Source organism: Microcebus murinus, chromosome 4 (assembly GCF_040939455.1).
Source record: "Microcebus murinus isolate Inina chromosome 4, M.murinus_Inina_mat1.0, whole genome shotgun sequence".
In the NCBI taxonomy this organism is placed as follows: domain Eukaryota; kingdom Metazoa; phylum Chordata; class Mammalia; order Primates; family Cheirogaleidae; genus Microcebus; species Microcebus murinus.
The window spans coordinates 71,484,754-71,507,258 of record NC_134107.1 but is presented as its reverse complement, the minus strand read 5'-3'; the positions used below and the strand labels follow the sequence as shown (position 1 = coordinate 71,507,258).

Genomic DNA, 22,505 nt, shown 5'->3' with positions numbered 1-22,505 from the left:
ATTTACTATCCGGCCCTTAAAAAAGCAGTTTGCCAACCTCCGCAAACAGGTAAAGTAGCGTTCGTTAGATTAGAAATCTGCAAACTGCAGCCCATGGGGCCAAAACCAAACACACTGCCTGTTTTCATATGTAAAAGTTTTATTGAAATGTGGTTGACCCCTGTGCTGATTCATTATATTTATGTCATGCATTTGACTACTTTTGTGCTATAATGGTGGAGTTGAATAGTTGCAACAAACCTTAATGGCCTGCAAAGCCTAAAATATTTACTGTCTGGTCATTACAGGAAATGTTTCCCAATCCCTGCATTTGATCACAGAATTCCAGAATGTTTATTCCTTTGAGGGTATTTTTTTTTCTTGTATCCTTATTTTACAAATGAAAGGACTAAAGCCTAGTAAAGTCATACCTGAGGTTCTATAAATAGTCTATTCCATTAAATTAAATCAGAGGCTGAAATTGTGTGTGCCCAAGTTTCTCCTCCTACACAATCAGCACAACATTTTCCTTTTCTCCCTCTCACATACTACACTCTCATTCTAGATCATATACCCCTCCTCCATGAGGAGATGTTATGACATGAGGGTAATTAGGCTCTGGAGCCAAAGTGTCTTAGTTCAAATCCTGGATCTATCACTTTATGGTTATTTTTCAATGTTAGCATTGAAATAAGACAAAGGGCCATATTAGTGGAAGGAAAATTGAATAATCAGGTTACTTTTAACCCCTCATAATCAGAATATCCTAGTGAATTGGAAGACTGAGAGAAAAAACCAGGATCATATTTAGTTTTATAAAAACTTTATGAAGTTCTTTTAGTTTCTTGATATGGGTCTTGTCTAGGTAGAAAAATACAGTCTGATACACTGAGCAGAATTTTTTTCTGCCACTTCACAGCTGTGTTGTCTGATAGGAGTTCCTTGTCCTCTGTCTGGGCTTCCACTCCTTGTTGGTGAAATGGGGCAATTGCGCAATTGAAGTAACTTCTGTCAAATGTCTTGAATGTGAAAGATGCTCCAGTTTTTCCCCTTGCCTTTCATTCCTATAAGAGTTTCATTATGTACATTTGTTTAGTGGCCAACAATGCTATCCATAGGAAAGTTTGTTTCTCTTTCTTTTCTAGAATAATTCTCAGAATGTAACCTCTCAGGGCAAAATTTCTGTTTTGAGTGACAAAGGGTGAAAAGGGAGAGCCAGAAATGGACCTGAGAGTTGAGCACAGATTTAACTTGGCCTTCCCTTCCCATGTTTGTTTGCAGTATAAAGAAGAGGGCAGCCAGGTAACCAGTTATTGCAACGAGACGATGCCCGGGTGGGTGCATGACGTGCTGGGCCGGAACTGGGCTTGTTTCACCGGAAGGAAGGTGGGAACTGCCTCTGAAAATGTATATGTGCACACAGCACATCCTAAGAATCTACGGGAAAAGTGAGTTGTCACAAGTGAGACATACATTTATTAATAGTTTTTGTTTTATAGTATATAAGGATATGTGTATGTTCTTGGAATTTTATTTTGATTTTATAAAATATATTTGGTTTAGAAACATAAGCTGTGTTATATAAAAGTTTACTGGAAAAATATGTTAAACGATGTAATTGAGAGAAGAAAGTATTTTTTCCAAAGTGTTCCAAAAGTAATGGACCAATGATGCCTTTTTAAAAAAAAAATCAGATAAAGGACCACAGAATTGTAAATTACTAATAAAGGAAGATCATTTTATTGGCTGTCATGTAATAGCATGTTGCATAATACTGTAGATACTTAGTTTTATATTGCAGCAAATGTAGGTAATACTAATTTGAACAAATTTTAAATAATTAGTAACTGAAATCAAAGTTCTTAGAATTTATACAGTATATTAGATTGCTAGGTCTGCCATAATAAAGTAGCACAGACTGGTGGCTCAAACAACAGAAAGTTATTTTCTTACAGTTTTGGAGTCTAGAAATCCAATGTCAAGGTGTTGCCAGATTTAGTTTCTTTTGAGGCTACTCTCCTTGGCTTGCAGATGGCTGCTTTCTTGCTGTGTCCTTACATACTGTGTTTCCCTGAAAATAAGACAGAGTCTTATATTTATTTTTCTTCAAGAAGACACCCTAGAGCTTATTTTCAGGGGATGTGTTATTTTTTTTAAGTACAGTACAACAATCTACATTTATTCAAATATAGTTAAGGCATCTTCTTTTGGAACGTCATCATAACTCTCCAAACCCTGAATTCCATCCTGAATTTCTTGCAACTCTATTTCCTTTAGAACCATTGGCCCCAATCTCTCATGTCAAGCAGTAGAGCTCTCATGGGGCAGACGAGAAGGGCTGCTCCTCTTCTTTACCACTCTGTGACGAAATGCATGGGTTGTACAGATATGCTGCGTAGCGGTGCTGTCACTAGGTCTTATTTTCGGGTTAGGGCTTATATTGCACACATGCTTAGAAATCCTGCTAGGGCTTATTTTATGGGTAGGTCTTATTTTCGGAGAAACATGGTAGTCATTCCTGACTTTATCCTAATGACCTCTTCTTATAAGAACCAGTCATATTGGATTAGGGCCCACCTTTATGACCTCATTTTACCTTAATTTCCTCTTTAAAGCCCTATCTCTAAATATAGTCATATGCTTAGGTATGGGGAGGGGGGGAGGAGGTTAGGAATAGTGGGGGGAGGCAGGACCACAATTGAATCAGTAACATGCAGTTAATATTTTTTTGTTAAATTAAGTCTACTATAAGTAGTTGTGAACCACACAAACTAGAGATTTCAAACAAGACTGTATTATTTTTGGAAAGAAGAGATGAACAAATTACTACCTTTTCTATTTAGTTGAGAAAGCCCCCGAAAGTATATATGAGCAAATTATCCAAAGCCAGGCAATACTGGCAAAGAATGGCTGCAGCAGAGAGGTAAGGGAGATGATTTACAAGGGAATGAATTGGCGGCAAAAGTACTGAATAAGATACTAATTTATCCCCTTCATTTTGAGATTAGTTTTAAATAGCTTTGTTTGGCTTGATTCTTGAACAGCACATTTCCTGACTAAGCCGTTCACTTTTCACCCTACTTTTTAGGATATACTATGTATTAATACTATTGTACTCTATTTGGTATTTCAAACATTGTATCGTTTAGTGAAAAACCTCCTAATTGGAGTGCTCTGAACCTACATTGCCTCCCTGTACAAGGAGTGTTTGGGACTAAATTCCCTTTGAGGTCTCTTTCAGCTCTTAATGATCTATTATCTCATAGCAAGGTTCAGTATTTTTAATCTCCTTAGATCTTAAACACCAAAAATAATAATGTTTAAGACCCATGGTGGCATCATGTCATTACTGTAATGCATATATCAGCACATGAGGGCTTGCTAGATGTTATGATAAAGCAAGGAAAGTAGAGCTACCTACTGTTTCACAAACACCTACAGCCAATGACATATTGACTCCTATTAAGGGAAAATACTTTTTAAATGTCTTATTTACAAATAATTTACTCTTGTGCCTAGAGAAACAATGAAACAACTATAACTTGTTTTTGTTATGTTAGTGTACTCAGAAATATGATACAGGCAGCTTTATAATCTGTTTAATAAAGGTACCTCTCTGGTTTCACACTTTGCAACAAGTGGGAAAGAGTCTATTCAGCTATAAGAAACAATGGTGATATAGCACCTCTTGTATTTTCCTGGATAGAGCTGGAACCCATTCTATTAAGTATCCCAAGAATGGAAAAATAAGCTCCACATGTACTCACCAGCAAATTGGTTTCACTGATCAACACCTAAGTGCACATTATAGGTATAACATTTATCAGGCTTCGGGCAGATGGGAGGGGGGAAGAGGGGAGGGGTATATACATACACAATGAGTGCAAGGCGCACCATCTAAGGGATGGACACGCTTGAAGCTCTGACTCTGGGAGGGAAGGAGGAAAGGCAACACACATAACCTAAACATTTGTACCCTCATAATATGCTGAAATAATAAAAACAAACAAACAAAAAAACATCAATGTAGTTGCCCATTTTGCTCATTATTTTCATTGTTCTCAGGTTCTCTGACCATATCAAAATACTCTCCCTACAAATGTGAATTATAAGAGAATGAAAAGTTCACAGTATGCCTAAAATATACTGTGGACAGTAACAGAGTCATAGCTGGGTAGAGGAAGATGAAACTCAGGTTAGATATCTCTTGTTTCGCATAATTGGGTGTTTATAGAAGACTTGGAGAGTGAGTCACACTCAAACCACAGAATCCTGTGTTATAGGGCTAATATGGTGAGTTCTTTACTGCTTGGCGTCTTGCACATAGATGTAATAAATGTTTGAATTAAGTGAATAATCAAATCCGTCAATCTTTTTTTCTTTGTAAACTTGCTGTTTGTGTGTGAGATTTATTTATGTCTGTATGCAACATTTGGTATAAGGTAAACCAGTGCTTCTCAGATTTTAATGTTACTGTGAATCACTTGGTGATCTTGTTAAAATACAGATTTGATTCAGGTGGTCTGCATTGGGCACTTAGCATCTGCATTTCTAACACTCTCCCAGGGGCTGCTGCTGATACTAATTTAAGAAATACATTTTGAGTAACAAGTATAAACGAAACATCCACATGGAATAACATTTTTTGTATCATGTGGTTATAATGCTTGCATACTATATATACATTGCATACACTTTGTGTTCTCTTTTTTCTTATTATTATTACAAAGGTTATAAAAGTGTTCTGTAGAAAATGTAGGGAGTGGGTAAAAGGTGGTGATTATTGCTACCACTCAGAGATAACCATAATTGGCATTTTAAAAAGATATTTATAGTATAGATATGTATACTTTTATAAAAACTAATTGGTTATAATTCTATATAAACTTCTTTGATTTCCTTGTATATTTCATATAGTGTATATTTCACGTTCCTCCATATCATTAAATTATCTTCTAGATATTTTTATTGAATAAATTATATAGTAAATGAAGTATGATTATTTAATAAATCCTTTATCTGAGAACATTTATTTAGGTTGTTTACAATCTATTACTAGTACAAAGGTGTTTCCTTGACTATCCTTATACATATATCTTAGTCAACTTGAATTTTTATTTTCAGAGAAGACATTCCAGGATATTCCAGGATATTGATTCCTATTGCCAGTTGCCTTCCTGAAAGATTATACCACTTCCCACTTAGGCATAGCCTGTAAGAGTGCCCATTTTAATTAGATCTATGTACTTCAGTAAAGACCATATCTGAAACTATCTCACTTTTGTTGGCAGGTATTCCAGTAGCCTCTACAAATACAACCACAACTTTGTGAAAGCTATCAATGCCATTCAGAAGTCTTGGACTGCAACTACCTACATGGAATATGAGACTCTCAGCCTGAGAGATATGATTAGGAGAAGTGGTGGCCACAATCAGAGACTCCCAAGGTAATCAAGCATATATCTTTATTGCTGATAAAAAAATTAATGTTGAATGCTATCCTCCCTCCCAACCAGCCCTACCTTGGTTGCCCACCATTTTATTGTTCATCTCAGTTTAAACTTATGTTACTTTTTTTTTAACTACTTCCCCTCCTATTCATACATGTTTAATTCCAAGTCCTATTTATGGGTTTTTCTTTCACAGTGTCTGTTGTTTCTATTACTCCCTTTCCATTTTCTATATTCTGCCATAGGGCTTTGTCATGTCTCTTGGATCTCTTTGCCTCATGTCCTCATTTTTAGCTGTTCTGTGAGATACTGCCATTTTCATCTTCCTATACTCAGTTATAAAATTTCCTGTCTACTGTCTAATGAATAAATTTAACCTGGTATCCAAAGTCATCTAAATATGACCATACCTATATTTACTACTTTGATCTGCTTTCAAATAATATGACACACAATTAGTGAAAACTTTCATTTTACCCCCAGTCTTGTTGCTCTCTTTGCCTCAGATATCTCTCAACTTGCTTACAATAGCTGTCACATGTGCCACCTGTAAAATATCACAAACTCCTCTATGTGCTTAAAGGTCTAGCAAAGGAAAAAAGGTTATTTATCAATATAGCTCTACTACCCTTAGCCAGAGGAAGCATTTTCTATCTTTACCTTACATCCCCCATGGTATATTTCTTACTTTGGGAAATTATGACATAGTACTTTGAATTTTTCTAGTCAGGAATTTGGATCAATTTTTTTCATTTCCTCAAAACTATAGCTGGACCTAGCAAAGAGTATGTAGTTCCTTAACATTTGTTAAATGGCCAAGGATAGTCCTATGATGCCATAGCTTCCTTTAAGATCATAATGATTAAAGGGTACTAGAAAGCAAGCAATAGTGAGCTAATGGAAGTTGATAAATGGTGTGAGTAGGTTATTTTCCCTTAGTACATTGAAATATTCTCCAATTCTCAGAAAATACAATGGTTAATTTCCTAATATCTACAGAGTCCATGGTTTGAATCTTTATTATTTGCACAGGCCACTAATTGATGAATTACTCAATGCATTAACTCTAATGCATTACTTTTTCATCTGCAGACTGATAGTAATGGTGTGGCATTTTTTGACTGTTAGACTGTATGAAGATGCTCTAGTTTATCAAAATTGGGAAAGGGAGCATATTGTTTCCCCTTCTCAGATTCACTAAAGTGGAGTTCTAAAGTGTCTGTATGAGATAGAAGGTTGAAACTTATTCAACAACAAAATCAAGCTTTAAGAGGCAGAGTGTTAGTAGTTGATCCTAGAGAGATTGGCTTCTGCCTGAGAGGGGTGGTGAGCCTCAGACACAGCTGCTTTGCCTCGTGTTATGTGTCCTGCCATGTTTCTGAGGAACTCTTTTGTGCTAAGGCTGTCGTCTCCATGTAGCCAACCACTTTTGTTGTAGACAACAGCTAGATTTACAAAAGATTGCTTTTTTGACTAAAGCTCTATCTATATTTAAGATAAAGAGATGGAATTGAGTGACATAAGAAACATTAAAGAGAGATTATTGTCTGGCTGCCTGATTTTCAATAACATTTTTGTATATAAGTTAGATATTTTGTAAGAAATCAAGGACATAATAGAAACTTTCAAAGGTTCTTAACCTAAGGTATATGTAGGAAGTCTGTGAAACTGCTGAAATTATAGACAAAATTTATTGTTTACGGGTATCTCTCTAAGTCCAGAACTTTCACCAGATTCCTAAAGAATCTGGGCCCAAAAGATTAAGAGCCAGTAATGTATAGTATACTTAAAATATTTGTAAATCTCACCTCTCCATCACCCAAACTCCTCCTTCTCTCTCTTCATTTCCACACCATTAGGCCTCAGTTCTCACATTGCTCTTATTTTGTTTGTGTGTGCATTGTTGGGTAAGTGCTCTGCCTTACTGGATGGTAGGAACAAGGAAGTTAACATTTAAATGCCTGTTTTGTGTCAGATAATTGCTTAAACATGTCAGCATCTTATTGCGTCCTCTTAAGGACATGGAGGATGATGATGGTAGTTATCATCATAATAGCTGCCATTAATTAACGGTGTAAAAAGACAGGCACTGTTCTAAGCATCTGTTAACCATTATTGCATTGAATTTTCATAACAACCCTTTGAGGTAGGTATGATTATACTCATTTTAATAGAAGTGAACTGTAGTTTTACTTCTTTAAAAGAAGTAAAACTTCTTTTAATAGAAGTTTTAACCAGCTAGGTATCCTTCTTAAATTCTCTGCCAAATGTCACACAGATAGTAAGTGGTGAAGCCTTTTGTAACAGATTGGTATGACTCTAAGATATATGCTTTGAAATTATATTATGCTGCCAAACTTAAATTTCTCTTTTATCCTTTTTATTACTTAGGATATTCTTAGGAATATACAAGACAACTAGTTTATGGGTATTTAATGATTGAATTTTCTAGTCTCTGTGATACCAGGTGATACACACAAACACAAAATTTGCACCCTAGTTTTTATCCATAAATATGAGAAAAATGTTCAGTGTTTGTTTTTTGTTTTTTCTGCCACCCTATATATAAAATTATGCATGGTACATAGATTTTTATGTGCCTTGGTTATTCTTTGGGCATTATCCATGTTGCGTGTTTTATAACATTACTGTAACATCTTTGTTTTTATTATAGTAATTTTTATATATTTCATCCTTAACATTATCTTCCATATGGTCAAATGTATATATATTTTTTCATCTATGGTCCTGGCTCATGACTCCCACAACCCTTGTTATAATATTGGGGCAATTTAGGCCTTAGAAGCAGATCTCAGAAAACAGAATCTCTCTTTGTGATGCTCGCCTACCCTCCTTTCACCTGGAGGAAGGAATGCTACACAGAAAGGCCAAGAAGAATCTGAACAGGCAGGCCTTGCTGGGTTTGCCCACTCAGTCTGTTAGTATTAGATCATACCCTTTTGGTCCAATCACATTTTTACATGGTAATCAATCATCCCTATCCAATGAAATGTCCATAAAAGGTCCAAAAGGACAGGATTTGGAGATCTTTTAGATAGCAGAACACATGGAGGTTCCTGGAGGGTGGCACACCCAGGGAGGGCATGAAAGCTCTGCAATCCTTCCCCTCTACCTCACCTTCTTTATCTGTGTCTTTTATAATATTCTTTATAGTAAACTGGAAAGTGTAAGTGTTCTTCTGAGTTCTGTGAGCCACTCTAGCAAATTAATTGAACCAAAGGAGATTTTTATGAGATCCCCAATTTGTAGACAGCTGGTGACAAGCACAGGTGGCACAACCTGGGGCTTTTGATTGACATTGGAAGTAGGAGGGCAGTTTTGTGGGACTGAGCCCTAGACCCATGGGATCTGACAGTATCTCCAGGTAGACAGTGTCAAAATTGGAGGACACCCCCTAGTGTCTGCTGCAGAATTGATTGCTTGCTTGGTGTGTGAGGAAAAACGTCCACACATTGGGTCACATTTGTCTTCTGTGTTGATTATTGTTGGTGTTGTTGAGTGAAAGAATTAAAAAACACAGTTTGAGTTTTTTCCTCCAAAACAGTCTCTCAATGTGAAACCACAGAAAATTTCCATTCAAAATTTGTTTGCACCCTAGTTTGTATTCATAAATCTCAGAAGAAACAATCAATGATTGTTTTTTTTCTGCCACCCTATATGTAAAATTATGAATGGTGCATAGCTTTTTATGTGCCTTGGTTATTCTTTGGGCATTATCCATGTTATGTGTTTTACAACATTACTGTAACATCTTTGTGGTTGTTATCGTGATTTTTATATATTTCATGTTTACCATTATCTTCCCTTGGTCAAAGACCCACCTCATGCTTATCTCTATATCATATAGATCTTTAACCAATATCCCTGGCTCATGAAATATTTTAGTGAACAATTAATTGACATTTCTGTATAAAATATGCTCTCTGTTCTATACAAGTTGTCAAGGTTATGATTGCTACTCTACTCCTGAGTGAATTGTTCACTTTTTTTTGTTTTTTCATCTGATGTCCATTTTGTCATCATATTAACCTGTGTCATCCCTAAGAGAAGTGTGTGAGAAACAGAACCACTTGTGAGCAGGTGCAAAGGGCATGAGGTAGTACAGAAAGAATCTTTGCCAGTGACTGAATTGGAACCCAGTAAAATCCATCCTGGTAACCACTGAGAAATGCTAAGAGTGTAGTATGGCAATGCCAAGGTGAGTAAGAAATTCAAATAGTTTATAGTAACAGAAGAAATAAATGTTACCATAGTGTTACAGTAGTACCCTAACAAAAGAGTTGAAGGAGTGTAGAGAGAGAGGAACTAGCCTGATGATTGAAATCATGGAATTCGAGGCCAGGATATCATCCACAAAGGAAAGGCTATATTGTTGATGTCAAATGTATTTCTTTCTAGGCCCAAACCTGCACCCCTGACTGCTGAAATACAGGAAAAGATTTTGCATCTGCCGACATCGTGGGATTGGAGAAATGTTCATGGTGTTAATTATGTTAGCCCTGTTAGAAACCAAGGTAAAAAAAACAGAAAAAGTCTGATTTTTCATTAATTTATTCTGAACTATTTATTGGACATTTGCTATGGGTCAGGCTCTAGGGATGTATTTTGGGGATATATAGATAGCATGATCATGATCCACTTTAGTAAAGAAATGAAAATATATGGCCTAAGAATCCTCACTTTTTCCTTTTGTATCATGACAGACTTTGGTAATAGATGATTTTTCCAACAGAGCTCACTATTTCTTTATTATTCTGTATTTATGTTTTAGGTAGATAGTGACAATCAGAGTGATATATAAGACAAACTCATTTGCCCTCCTAGTAGGAGAGAATCCTGTGGAAACGAAGAATTATATCCAATTAAAATTGGTCTTCCTTCTGCAAATTGTTTGCTACAATCCTTTGCTGCCCATTCTTCTATTTCTGCCATCATTTTGTCTTTAATTTACTATATGAGCCCAATACGTAGATCTTTAATATTTTTTTTCTATTAGATTTTTTTTGAGCTGTGTAAGGACCTTTCAAATCACTTTACATTAGAATATACTATGGGATGATAAGTATTAACCCAGCTTCCTGAATAGTGGCCTGGGGCACAGCCCAGGTTTGTCAAAAGTATCACTGTCATTGCATTTTTACTAGTTTTTTCAAAAATTTGATGGAGTAGGAGTTGATTTAATAACACTTCCTCAAAGCGCACTTGATAGCAAATAATCTTGTTATACTAAGTTTTAGCCAACAGTGACTTGGAGAATCATTTATGTAGTGCTCAGGTTTATTAATTCTAAGCACATTTTGAAGATAATAGTATAGTACAAATGACTGATTTGTTACTATAAAATAGATATGGTATTTGCTATCTGGAAACATTCTGGTTAGTGTCTCCTGGGAGGATTATAAATTTATAAATATCTAAAGATAAATTTTCTTCTCTTTTCCTAAAAATGCAGTGATAATCAGCCTTTCCTTCCTCTCAACATTGTCACCTGCCCTTCAAGCTCATTCTTTATTGAATTCTTGCAGTCTTACCCCAAGCAGGTCTCGTGCCAGGTGGTCAGTAAGATTGAGGAATCCTTCACCTGCCACCAGGGAGTTTCATCTCTTTGCCTTTTCTACCCATTGTTCTGGGACTCTTCAGGTGTAGAGATAGTGTAGATCTTGAAATCCTTTTCTACCTTCTTGATTTCTTGGGGAGGTCTTTTTTAGACAGGTAGGACTGGAAATGAAACTAGTTTGAAGGTAATTGAGAAATGAATGGAAAATGAAATTAAAGGGTTGATGTTAGGAAAAGATTAAAAATTACCCTATTCCTATGTGAGAGGATTAGTAAATGATGCATATGACTTGATTATTGAGGGCCTGGCACATCATGGTTAACACTCCATAATGTGAACTACTAATATTGTTGCTTCTGTTGTATATAGAACATCTAATATGCATTAGGATTTTTTTTTTAATGGCAGAGTCTATAAAGACTAATATGATAGAGTCCTTGTCCTGGACACTTGCAGTTTAGCAAGACATGCAATAGAAACATTAAAGTATAATATAATTGCTTTAATAAGGTGTTTTTAAAATTCAGTGGGAGCATAGGAGAGGGTAGAAAGAAAAATTTATTTATACTCCCTTTCCAAAAGATATGATCAATGAGTGATAGGAGGTAATAATTAGAAGGAAGGAAGGAAATTAGACTTTCTAAAGCTAAATTCTTTGACTTTGGTTTTCTTGTAGCTTGGTAAAAGCTATTATTGTCTCCAGTGTTCCCTATTCTCTCACTGTTATAAATATGATTTGTACAGACAATGGCAATTTAAAAACAGAGAGCTTTGGTGGAAATTAATTGCTTTTGAATTGATCCCTCATCTGTAGTATCTTGTCAAATACTTGAGAAAATAGTGTACTTAGAGGTTCTTCTTTTGACTTCCTTTTAGTTTTCTGTACTGTAGGTTGGGAAAAAAACTAATTGTTTTCTCTTCCTGCTCATTGGACTGCTTGGAAATTTCCACCAACTTTACCATTATCGGTGTGTTTTATAACCCAAGACTCAGAATTAGCTGTAGTTAAGGGGATTCACAGCTGTTCTTTATTTGGGGAGCAAATTGAGATTAAAGGAAAAAGAAATATTGAGAGGACAAATGAGGTTTTACCTTTAAACTTGAAAATAGCTTTAAGAACAAGCCTTACAGCAAGATATTTACTTTGAGGTGTGAGATGGAAGAGAAGCTAGAAAATTGGGAGAGATGGACTTTCTTTGTTCTTCCCCCAGCTGTGCTGTCTTTATTTATTATTGAATCTGCAAGAGAGAAGAAGAGTGTCTCTCATGGGTCACATTAATTAGGAAATGCAGATTGTTTTCCTAATGTTTAAAATCTAGTCCACTTAAGTCTTGGTTCTAAATTATACTGTTAGAGCAGGAAGACAGAGACCTTAAACTGTCTACTCCATCTGATTGATTTTATGCATATGATAAAAGGAAATGCCAAAAAGGTCAAGTGACTGTCACAGGGTCACATAGCTAATAAGTGGCAAAGTGAGAAAGGAGGGGAAAAAAAGAGAATCCTGCCTTCTCACTCCTAGTTCAGTGTGTTTTCCACTGTTGGAAGATATAACTGAACAAAGTTATACCATATGTAAATCACATTATCTATTTGAGATTGTAGAAATTTGATTACTGCAGAGCTCCGGCTGGGCGAGATCCACTTCTTATTCTTTATTGCATTGTAGTCTTCTTAAGGGGTAATGGTTCTTTTAAAATCTAGACTACCCTTGCTTTTTGAAACGAGGCACTAATTACTTTGGTAGCTGACACATTCTTTTGGGAAAGTCAGGGGCTTGGGAAAGGTTATCTCCTTTCCTCATTCCTGTAATTGCTTTTTAAACAGAGCACATTCTGAGCCCTTGAATGTACTTGTGGTCCATCTCTCCCACAGTACCTTATGGACAGATAGTGATGGTTTAATGGCTAATACTATTAAAGAGAGATTATTTTTATAGCTATAATGGGCCAAGAAAGCTGAATGGCCAAAAAGGACCCTTTTCAGACTCCCTTCAATGTGTTATTTCTTATAAGACCTTGGTGTCCTCCTGAAGGGAACACTGGCTTTGTCTACTTACTCACTCGTCTAGTTCTTTGATATCCCACCATAGGAAAGATAGGTCCTAAGGATAGCATTGTTTGGACATTTTGAAAACAAATGGTTAATTTTGTTCTATCTAGTGACTACATGATGGGGAAAAAATATCTGAAAATTTCTTGAAATAGGTACAGACCTGTAAACAGGAGAGAACACTAATCCTGCATTAGGAGATGAGAAGACACTAGCCCCTGCCATCTGTTAGCTGTGTGATCTTGGACGGGTCATTGCTTCTTTCTGAGCCTCAGTTACACATTATCGAAGAGTAGTTTGTACACTAGATGAATTCTAAGCCCCCCTTCCAAGTGCTTCTCTACTAATCTTCATAATTTAGATGATTCCTCAGCAGCAAAAGGAATATATGGTATGGATCAATCTGATATCTTTAGGGGTAGAACTTTAAAGTAAATAGTAGTCCGAAATAGTAGTTAAGAGTAAATAGGGCTCTAACAGACTCTAGGTGCAGGACCTTGTGGTATTGTTGAACTATTTGGAGGATTTTTAACAGAAAAACTTTAGACAAATTAAATTTAACAAAGTTTAATTGAGCAAAGAACAGTTTATGAATCAGGTGGTGCCCCAAACCAGAATAGGTTCAGAATCATTCTGGGGTGTGGTCAGAGAGGATATATGAACAGAAAAAGGAAAGTGGGTGTCTAGAAAACTTAAGTAAGGTACAGAAACAGCTGGATTGGTTGCAGCTCAGCATTTGCCATATTTGAACACAGTTTGAATAGTTGGCTTTGATTGGCTGAAACTTGGTGATTGGTAAAAGAGTAGGTTATAGTTGTTTACATAACCACTTGGGTTACAGTTCACTATGTATGGAGAAGCCTTTAGGCCAAACTTAAAATATGTAAGGAGGCAGCTTTAAGCTAAACTTATTTTAACAGGAGGTTCATATTAGCATCTAGGCTTCTGCCTTCCTTGTGGCTTGGAAACAAGTAAAGGTCGACTCTTTCCATTGAATTCACTTTATTTCATGGATGTAAATATATATTTACTTGTCCATTTTTTGACTCATTCTACAAACACACATCATTGTGTTAGGCACCAAGACAAAACACATGTCCTGTGAACTCTCAAAAAATTCAGTTTGGTTTGAGAAAAACAATGTAAGTCCTTCAAACAGAGTTCACAGTATTAAAGGCTAAGCATAGTGGCCTAGCTTTACTTTGCCTCAGAGAGGGACAGACATTAGCCGTTACCTGGAGAAGGGAAATCAGCAGCCCTCATAGTACTTTGAATGCATAATTTTCTTTTGAATACTTTTCTCTCTAAAGAAAGCAGTTACTAAATTACTAAATTCAGATTTACTAAAGAGACTTTTTTTATGTATAATGAGTTTTTTGAATTGTATAATTGACTGTTCATAAATCTTATTTTACATTCATAAGGGAATGCTCACCATTCAAATAATCTGGTAAAACTAATATATTAGTACAGTAAATAGAATGACATACCAATTATGTAGAACTGGGTTTAATACAACTGTCTTGGATTTGGTACAAGCATATCTCCATAGAGAATTTGTGTTAGTGGCAGAAGTAAAAGAGACTAATAATAGAGATATTAAAATTATGCTCATTTCTTTCTGGAATTGTAACAAGTGCAAATCCCAGTGCTGTTGTGTATATGCCATATTTTCTTATATGTATTTCTTTTACCCATGCATTTTGAAGAAACAGAACAATAATATTGTTCATATAAATTATTTCATAACACAACATTTTTCCTTTTCTTGAAATACCAATTGCATTCCTAGCAGATGCTTCTTAAGTAAATTTACTGTGTCCTTGCCAGAGCATCCAGGTGTTAAATAAAAGGGTTTTCTGTTCCCTTCTCACCCACCTCCTTTCAGCTACTTTTCATCTTCCTCTGACCCATGTCTTAACTTCCTCTCTGTCTACCTTAAATACCAAATTCATCATTATAATTATTCTTTTGCCTTTCTAGGCTTTGTTGCATTTTTTTTTTTTTTTTTTGCCTTCTTTACTTGGGTTAAGTCTAATGCTTTACAACACATCCACACCCGAGTCATTTTTAGGGTTAGTTTCACCCAAAATGCTTTGGAAAATACTTCTTGTCTTAGTCTTTTTGGGGTTGCTATCATAAAGCATTACATACTGGGTGGCTTATATAGAAATTTATTTCTCACAGTCCTGTAGGGTGGGAAGTCCAAGGTCAAGAGCCAACAGATTTGGTGTTTGAAGAGGGCCCACCTCCTGGTTCACACACAGCTGCCTTTTCTCTGTAACCTCCAATGGTGGGAGGCCTGAGAGATCTCTCTTGAGGACTCTTTTATTACAGCACTAATCCCAAAGTCATCTCCTAAAGGTCCCACCTCCCAATACCGTCACCTTGGGTGTTGACATTTCAACATAAATTTGGGGGGGACATAAACATTCATTTCATTGCATCAGACATATTTAAAAGTGCAGCTCACACATGTCCCTCCACAGTTTTTTCTCAACCTGATGGCTCAGAACGTTGTAGACATAAAGTCTTTTTTCATTATCAACAATACTGTCAGATGCTTCTTAGAAGTTAGGAGAGGTTTTTTTTTCTTTCTTTTTAACTTGTAAAACATTCTCAAAAAAAAAAAATCCCATATAGTAATGTGTTTGCCCTTTAATGAAAAGAATGAAATCTTAATGTTTGTAAGCTCAACAGTGTTTGTTGATTGAATCTTCAGTATTGTGCTGATCCTTAACAAACAGCAACCACATTCGGTGTAAATATATTAGTTTTTCTGATCCACTCAGGTTTCTGTGTATGATTCTTTGTAAGGCTTCAAATGTTTCTTGGATTGTATATGTTTCTTTTCTATCTTCAGGATCTTGTGGCAGCTGCTACTCATTTGCCTCTGTGGGTATGCTAGAAGCAAGAATCCGTATACTAACCAACAATTCTCAGACCCCAATCTTGAGTCCTCAGGAGGTTGTATCTTGCAGCCAGTATGCTCAAGGTAAGTGTTGCATTTCAGGCACTATCTTATGAGCTGTTTACCTGTGTGCAGTTGGCCATTGTTTGCAAAGGCAAAAGGGTGGTATAACAGAGCATAAAGTCCATAAGCTATGTATGAGGCTTATGGATGTAAACCTCTTTCATACAGTAAGAGGCTTAATGTATGTAAGCCTCTTACATACACTACCTACCTATGTTTAAAACTCTGAGAAGTAAGTATAGTTCCTATTCATAGACAGGGAACAGGAACAAAGAAGTTTTATAATATTTGGATAGTCACATAGCTTTTAAGCATTGGGGTTTCAGCTCCAACCACAGTCTCGCTCCAAAACCCAATTCCCCTTAAAATCATACTAACCACTGGTTTCTCTTTAGGAGAATTTTTAAATTCTATGCTTAGTCTTTTAGAACAGGCCATATGTAATATATGTAGAAAACCCAGCTATAGTTGATTTTGGGGAAAACATTATCATTTTAAAGTTTTCTTTAGCAAAAGCAACAATAGCTACCTTTTATTGTTTTTACATGAATTATTACCATCTGTATTTTATAGATAAGTAAACAGAGGTACAGAGAAGTTAAATTCTTCACACAGCTTTAGATTTGAACTGATGTAGGATCCAGAGCCATCCCACTTAACCACCATGCCATAGCTACCTCCATATTAGGTACTAAATAAATACATGTTAAATAGATGGGAGTGGGGGTAGTGAATGGATACTTAGCTAGACAGATGACTGAAGTGACATGTGAGCTAAGGACAACTTCCATGGGCAACATATAAAGAGTAACAGAGCGGAGAAGAAAAATAAGAAATGAGACAATTTCTCCTGTGCCCTTTTCTAATAAGGATTAGTTAATAACCATGTATGTTGTTCATCCTCAGGCTGTGAAGGTGGCTTCCCATACCTCATCGCAGGGAAGTATGCCCAAGATTTTGGGCTGGTGGAAGAGAACTGCTTCCCTTACACGGGCACCGATTCTCTGTGCAAAATGAAGAAAGACTGCTTGCGTTACTATTCCTCTGAGTACCACTATGTGGGAGGTTTCTATGGGGGCTGCAACGAAGCTCTGATGAAGCTTGAGCTGGTCCACCATGGGCCTATGGCAGTTGCTTTTGAAGTCTATGATGACTTTTTCCACTACCACAAGGGGATCTACCACCACACGGGTCTGAGAGACCCTTTCAACCCCTTTGAGCTGACGAATCACGCTGTTCTGCTCGTGGGCTATGGCACTGACTCAGATTCCGGGATGAATTACTGGACTGTTAAAAATAGCTGGGGCAGGAACTGGGGTGAGGATGGCTACTTCAGGATCCGCAGAGGAACCGACGAGTGTGCCATCGAGAGCATAGCAGTGGCAGCCACACCAATTCCCAAATTGTAGGGTGTGCCACCTAGCATCTCATACCGATCACTGTCAGTCATAAAAGGGATTGGTTTATTTACAGACTGGAGACTTACAGCGGGAATTTCAGAAGCTTACACTCAGATTGCTGTGAAGATTGTTGTCTTTAAAATTCAAGCCATCCTTAATTTTAATCTACTTTCCTATGAAGCACTGGCCTACTTTTTTCTAAGTATTCAATTAAATTAGAATTTTATGAGAGATGGTGAGCTGTGAAGTAATGGGTTTTGCTTAATCACTTGTAATTCAAACAGATGTTATATTTTTTAAAAAAAAATCTATGTGAAAACAGACTTATTTTTAAATTTTATCAATCAAAAATATGGCAATGATTATTAAAATGTTTTAAGCTTTTTAAATAAATAGTGTATGTTATAAAGTTTATGTGTACTTAAGGGAATATTTACCATTGATTCTTTCAGTTGGATTCACTTAGAATACCCATGTAAGTATTCCTTTAAGAAGGGAAAGTGAATGAGGCTATTTCAATTAAAAACAAAACTATGAATCTTTATGATGGGAGTTATAATCAGATAATGCCCAGTGAACCCTAAAGTCATTCCTGGATATTTGAGCCAGAGGTCACAGGGAAAATAAATTAGAATTTTTGGTACAATCTACATATTGGTTAAACTATTTCTTATGATGTGTATCTTGCATTTGAGAGTATTGGTTAGTCTTCATTAGGTGAGTAGTAATAGCTTAATGAGTGGAATATTAGTAATTTAGATTTAGATAGATATTTTAGGATCTGCCTGGGATATTTCACAGTGGTATGAAACCTCTATGCAGAGTAAACAGATGACATCTATTAAAGGTGACATGACAGGAATTAGGCAATCAGAGATGTAAGACATAAACAAGAACCACAAACATTTTGGAGCTGAAAGGAACCACAGAGGTTATGCAGTATAACCTCTGCACAGATTGAGACTGAAGTTCAGAAATAGGGCAGGTGATTTGTCCAAGGTCATCGAGCTGGTAAGTAGTGGAGTCATAATTAGAACCTAGATCTTCTAAATCCAGTTCTCCTTGAACACCTTAGAGCTCTGAATCTCAGCCATTGCCATCAGAGTATCCCTAATCACCAGAAATACTAGCTGCATACTTAGAAATTTCACCTTGACATTTTGAATCTGAGAATTTTGTCTTAAACCCATGTATTTTCTGCATTGTCTATAGTGATATTTTTATTATCCTTAAACTGAAGTGGTGCTTCAGAAGTATGCACCATGTTTAAAGTGTGGCTTCTTGGACCTCCTGGTAGGCTGCCTCATACCTTGGACTTTTTCACCACACTGTGACACAGAAGCAGATACTCTGAATGGCAGGCATAGCCAGGCCCCTTATCATTGGAAAGTCTCTAACAATATACATTTCTGTTACCTGTTACTGATTAAATGTAAGTTTAGACCTACTTTATGTTCAGCTTTGCTGCTAGGTGAAAATGTAAACAGACTTCTGAAATCAAGCATGAATATTTTTTTACTCTTAAGATTTATAAAGTTACTAGCTGTCAGTTTAACAGACAAGATTTTATTGGACATGTAAGCATGAGTTTATCCTCTGGTTTTCTAGTTGGATGAGAGTCAGCTGACAACATCTGAGAACAACTCACAAAGACATAGAGCATTGGTATTTCTGCATGATTGCATAAGAGCCCTGACTGAGCTCTTCAGTAAGTTAATTACTGGCATTATTCACTTAATACTTTAGGAAATATTAAAAGGCTAAATACACGTGTGAACATAACTGGCTATGGGAAGCTAGATCTTACAAGCATGATTAGGTGAGGACAAGAGATGGTTTGAAGAGGTCCTGAGTTTTCAGAGATTGCAAGAGGAATTGCCCAAAACCAGAGCTCAAGTTACACTCCCTTCAACCTTGATTTATGTACTATAGCAATCTGCTTTGCCTGTTTCTGTAAGGTGACTTATTTCATACATATTGCAGAATTCATTAAAGACATATGATTAAACTGTTAAGCTATACAAAAAAGCGACAGGTTTTAAGTATATAAGACTTGTTTATATCAGGGCTAATAGAATATATAACCAGAGTCTATTGACAAATTGAGCTTTAGAAAAAAGTGGGATGGCGCTGTGGCTAACTTCCCGAAAGATTCTCAGAAAATCTACAGGGATAAAGTGCATGCATGAGATCACAGGCCACAAAGAAAGAAAATAGTGTTTAGCTGGAGAGTCTAGCACAAGCATGACTCCGGAGCTTTAGTGCCTGGGTCAAGACTGCTGGCTCTGCCACTTTCTAGCCATGAAACCTCAGGCAGTTTCTTAACTTTTTTGTGCTTCAGTTTTTTCATCTGCAAAATAGAGATAATGGTATACATAACCTCTCACTGTCTCAAAGTCTTCCCCTCTAAACCCTTGCTATCGCATCAAGGGAACCAAATTGATTTGCATGTGCATTTTTTAAAATAAATTACTTGCTATTTAAGCTCAGGCTTTTCACCATCCCAAGTGGGGATACTAAAGGCAAGTAGAAATAATGCAGTTTTTTTGGCCATTGAATCTTGCTTACTGAACTCAGGAACTGAATAGATTTGGATGGTAAAGGATAGATGTACCTACTTCATAAAAGTTCTCTGAGGGCTAAATGCTTTTATATATGTGTGAAGTATGTAGAACAGTGCTTGGCATGTAGTAAAAAGTTTATAAATATTTTTACTGAAGTCATCTTTTTCTGAATTCAAATTATAAAATCTTTTAATATGCGGAAGCAACTAAAATGTGTTCTATAAATAAGCTATACCCCACTAAGAGAGAACAAAGAAAGGACTTAATGAGATTGTTTTTTAAAAGGAGAAAAGGACATACAGAGGAACACTGGCACAGGAAACCCATAGAGAAAACCCTTCAAAAACTCTATGAATCAGGGAGATGATTTTTTTTGGTAATTCAGAGTTTTGACGTACTTCCCGATCATTGCTTGTGTTCTCCCTGCGGCAAGGAGAGAACAAGTCTGAGAGATGCTGGAGCTTGGAACGCTATAGCAGAGATGAGTAACTGGACCAAGACAGGGAAAAGTCAGTGCAACTTTGAAGCAGAAAAGATTAAGGTTAATCTAAAATTGTAACAATTTGATTTTCCTACTCAGGCTCTAAACAGCATTAGGATAAAGTAAGCTTAATTGATCCACATAATATTCATGCTGGAAGTTTATCTAGTCCACCTCTGTCATTGACAATAGACCACAAGAGGTAAAGCAACATCCCTGAGCTTCCAGCTAATAAAGATAAATCTAGACCTAAATATGTCCAGAACTTTGTACTGTGCCTGCTGCTGCCTCCCTGTTAAGAAAAATGGTGAAAGAATGTTTCCATTCTTCCTAAATGTTGTGTAAATGCTGTGAGAGCAATAACTTCACCTTGTTCTGTGAAATCATTTCTAAGACCCTTTCCAGCCCTCAGAAATCCTGTTCATACTTCTTGGGGACAAGTACTCAAGTGCCAATCCATGTGTGGTTGGAAGGTTTAACGGTTTTCCTCTAAATATAGTAATGGGAATCTATATCTCTTCACTACTCTAATAAAGGTTTAGTTTCGGTCTAAACTTAAGTATTAATAGAAACTTCCTGACCAAGTTTGGAGAGCTTTAGGAATATTGGATTCTTCTGCTCTGATGGTAAGTGTGTGTACTGGAAATTTTATCAGTGGTGGGTCAGTTAGCCACAAGGCCTAATGAACTATTAGCTGAAAAATATTGATCTCACTGAATTGTATTTCTGATTGAAAGTGTGAATTTGCCTGAAGTTGCCTGGGTGATAAAATAAATGCAACTTCAGTAGACCTTCCAGTCACAGTATGTTCTGGTGGTAGCAAACCAGAATTGCCAGAAATAACCTAAACTTTGGGCAGAAAATGCAACACATGCCTGGTGTCTTTCTTTTTCTTTCAGAAGTCCATTTATCAAGATCCCTGTTCTTTAAATGCCTTTTAAGAGTTAATAGAAGAAATTTAACCTCTCCTTTTCCAACTTTGAGGATGTGATACTATTGTAATACTTTGATTTTGAACTCTATGTCCTAAAACATAATTTGTTTTTTGAAATTAAATTTATAGGCTAAATGGGGAAAGAGTGTGATAAACTTTAAACTCCTCAAATTCAGAAAAAAATAGCACATTCGTTCCTTTAATGCAAAAGGCCTAAAAAGATTGAAATCCTAGCAATCAATTGGAAGAAATAAGTTGGAGAAATAACCTCCTCATGAGAAAATGAGGGAAATGCCATGAAGCTAAGGTGGTTGTGCATTAAAGTAATCATTGATGATTTATTTTTTTCTGTAATGTATTTTCTGAACCTTCAAAAGTATTGAATAGTTTCAGTGTAGTTTAAGATAAATGATGGAAAATGAATGCTTTTAGTATCAGCTTTTTATACCCCCATTGTCTCTTTTGTGAGGTTTCTGAAAAACTAAAAAGCCTACTTTTCCTTTAGATTGACTATTTCTATGCCATCATAAGAAATGAACACTTCCCAAGAGATAGCAGATATGATCCTAGTTCTGTGGGCTAAAATTCAGTTGAGTAAAAAGGATGATCCTACAGAGAAAAGTAAGCAAAATAGCATTGTGCAAATAGAGAACCCAGAAATAAATTTGTGTATTTATAGTCAACTGAGTTTTGACAAAGGCACCAAGAACATAGACTGCGGAAAGGATACCCTCCTCAATAGTGCTGGGAAAACTGAATATCCATATGCAGAAGAATGAAACTAGACCCCTGCCTCTCACCATATACACAAAGCAATTCATCATGGATTAAAAACTTAAATGTAAGACTTAAAACTATAAAATAACTAGATGAAAACATAGGAGAAATGCTCCAGCACATTGGTCTAGGCAAAGATTTTATGGCTATGACCCCAAAAGCACAGGCAACAAAACCAAAAATAGACAAATGGAATGATATTAAACTAAAAACCTTCTGCGTGGCAAAGGGCAAAGAAAACAACAGAGTGAATGGAGAAAATATTTGCAAGCTATTCATCTGACAAGTAACTAATATGTAGAATATACAGGAACTC

The 22,505-nt window shown here is 36.2% G+C and overlaps 1 protein-coding gene across 1 annotated transcript in view; it reads left to right on the top strand.

The window, feature by feature from the left end:
• The window catches only part of CTSC (cathepsin C), a 38,580-nt gene extending 20,735 nt beyond the window's left edge, over positions 1 to 17,845 (top strand). Inside the window, exons 3-7 of the mRNA XM_012745161.2 lie at positions 1,261 to 1,427; positions 5,271 to 5,426; positions 9,849 to 9,964; positions 15,923 to 16,054; positions 16,940 to 17,845. Coding sequence (XP_012600615.2) covers positions 1,261 to 1,427; positions 5,271 to 5,426; positions 9,849 to 9,964; positions 15,923 to 16,054; positions 16,940 to 17,442 — 1,074 coding nt within the window. The 3' untranslated portion in view covers positions 17,443 to 17,845. The remainder of the gene's footprint in view (positions 1 to 1,260; positions 1,428 to 5,270; positions 5,427 to 9,848; positions 9,965 to 15,922; positions 16,055 to 16,939) is intronic.
• Positions 17,846 to 22,505: the final 4,660 nt, after the last annotated feature.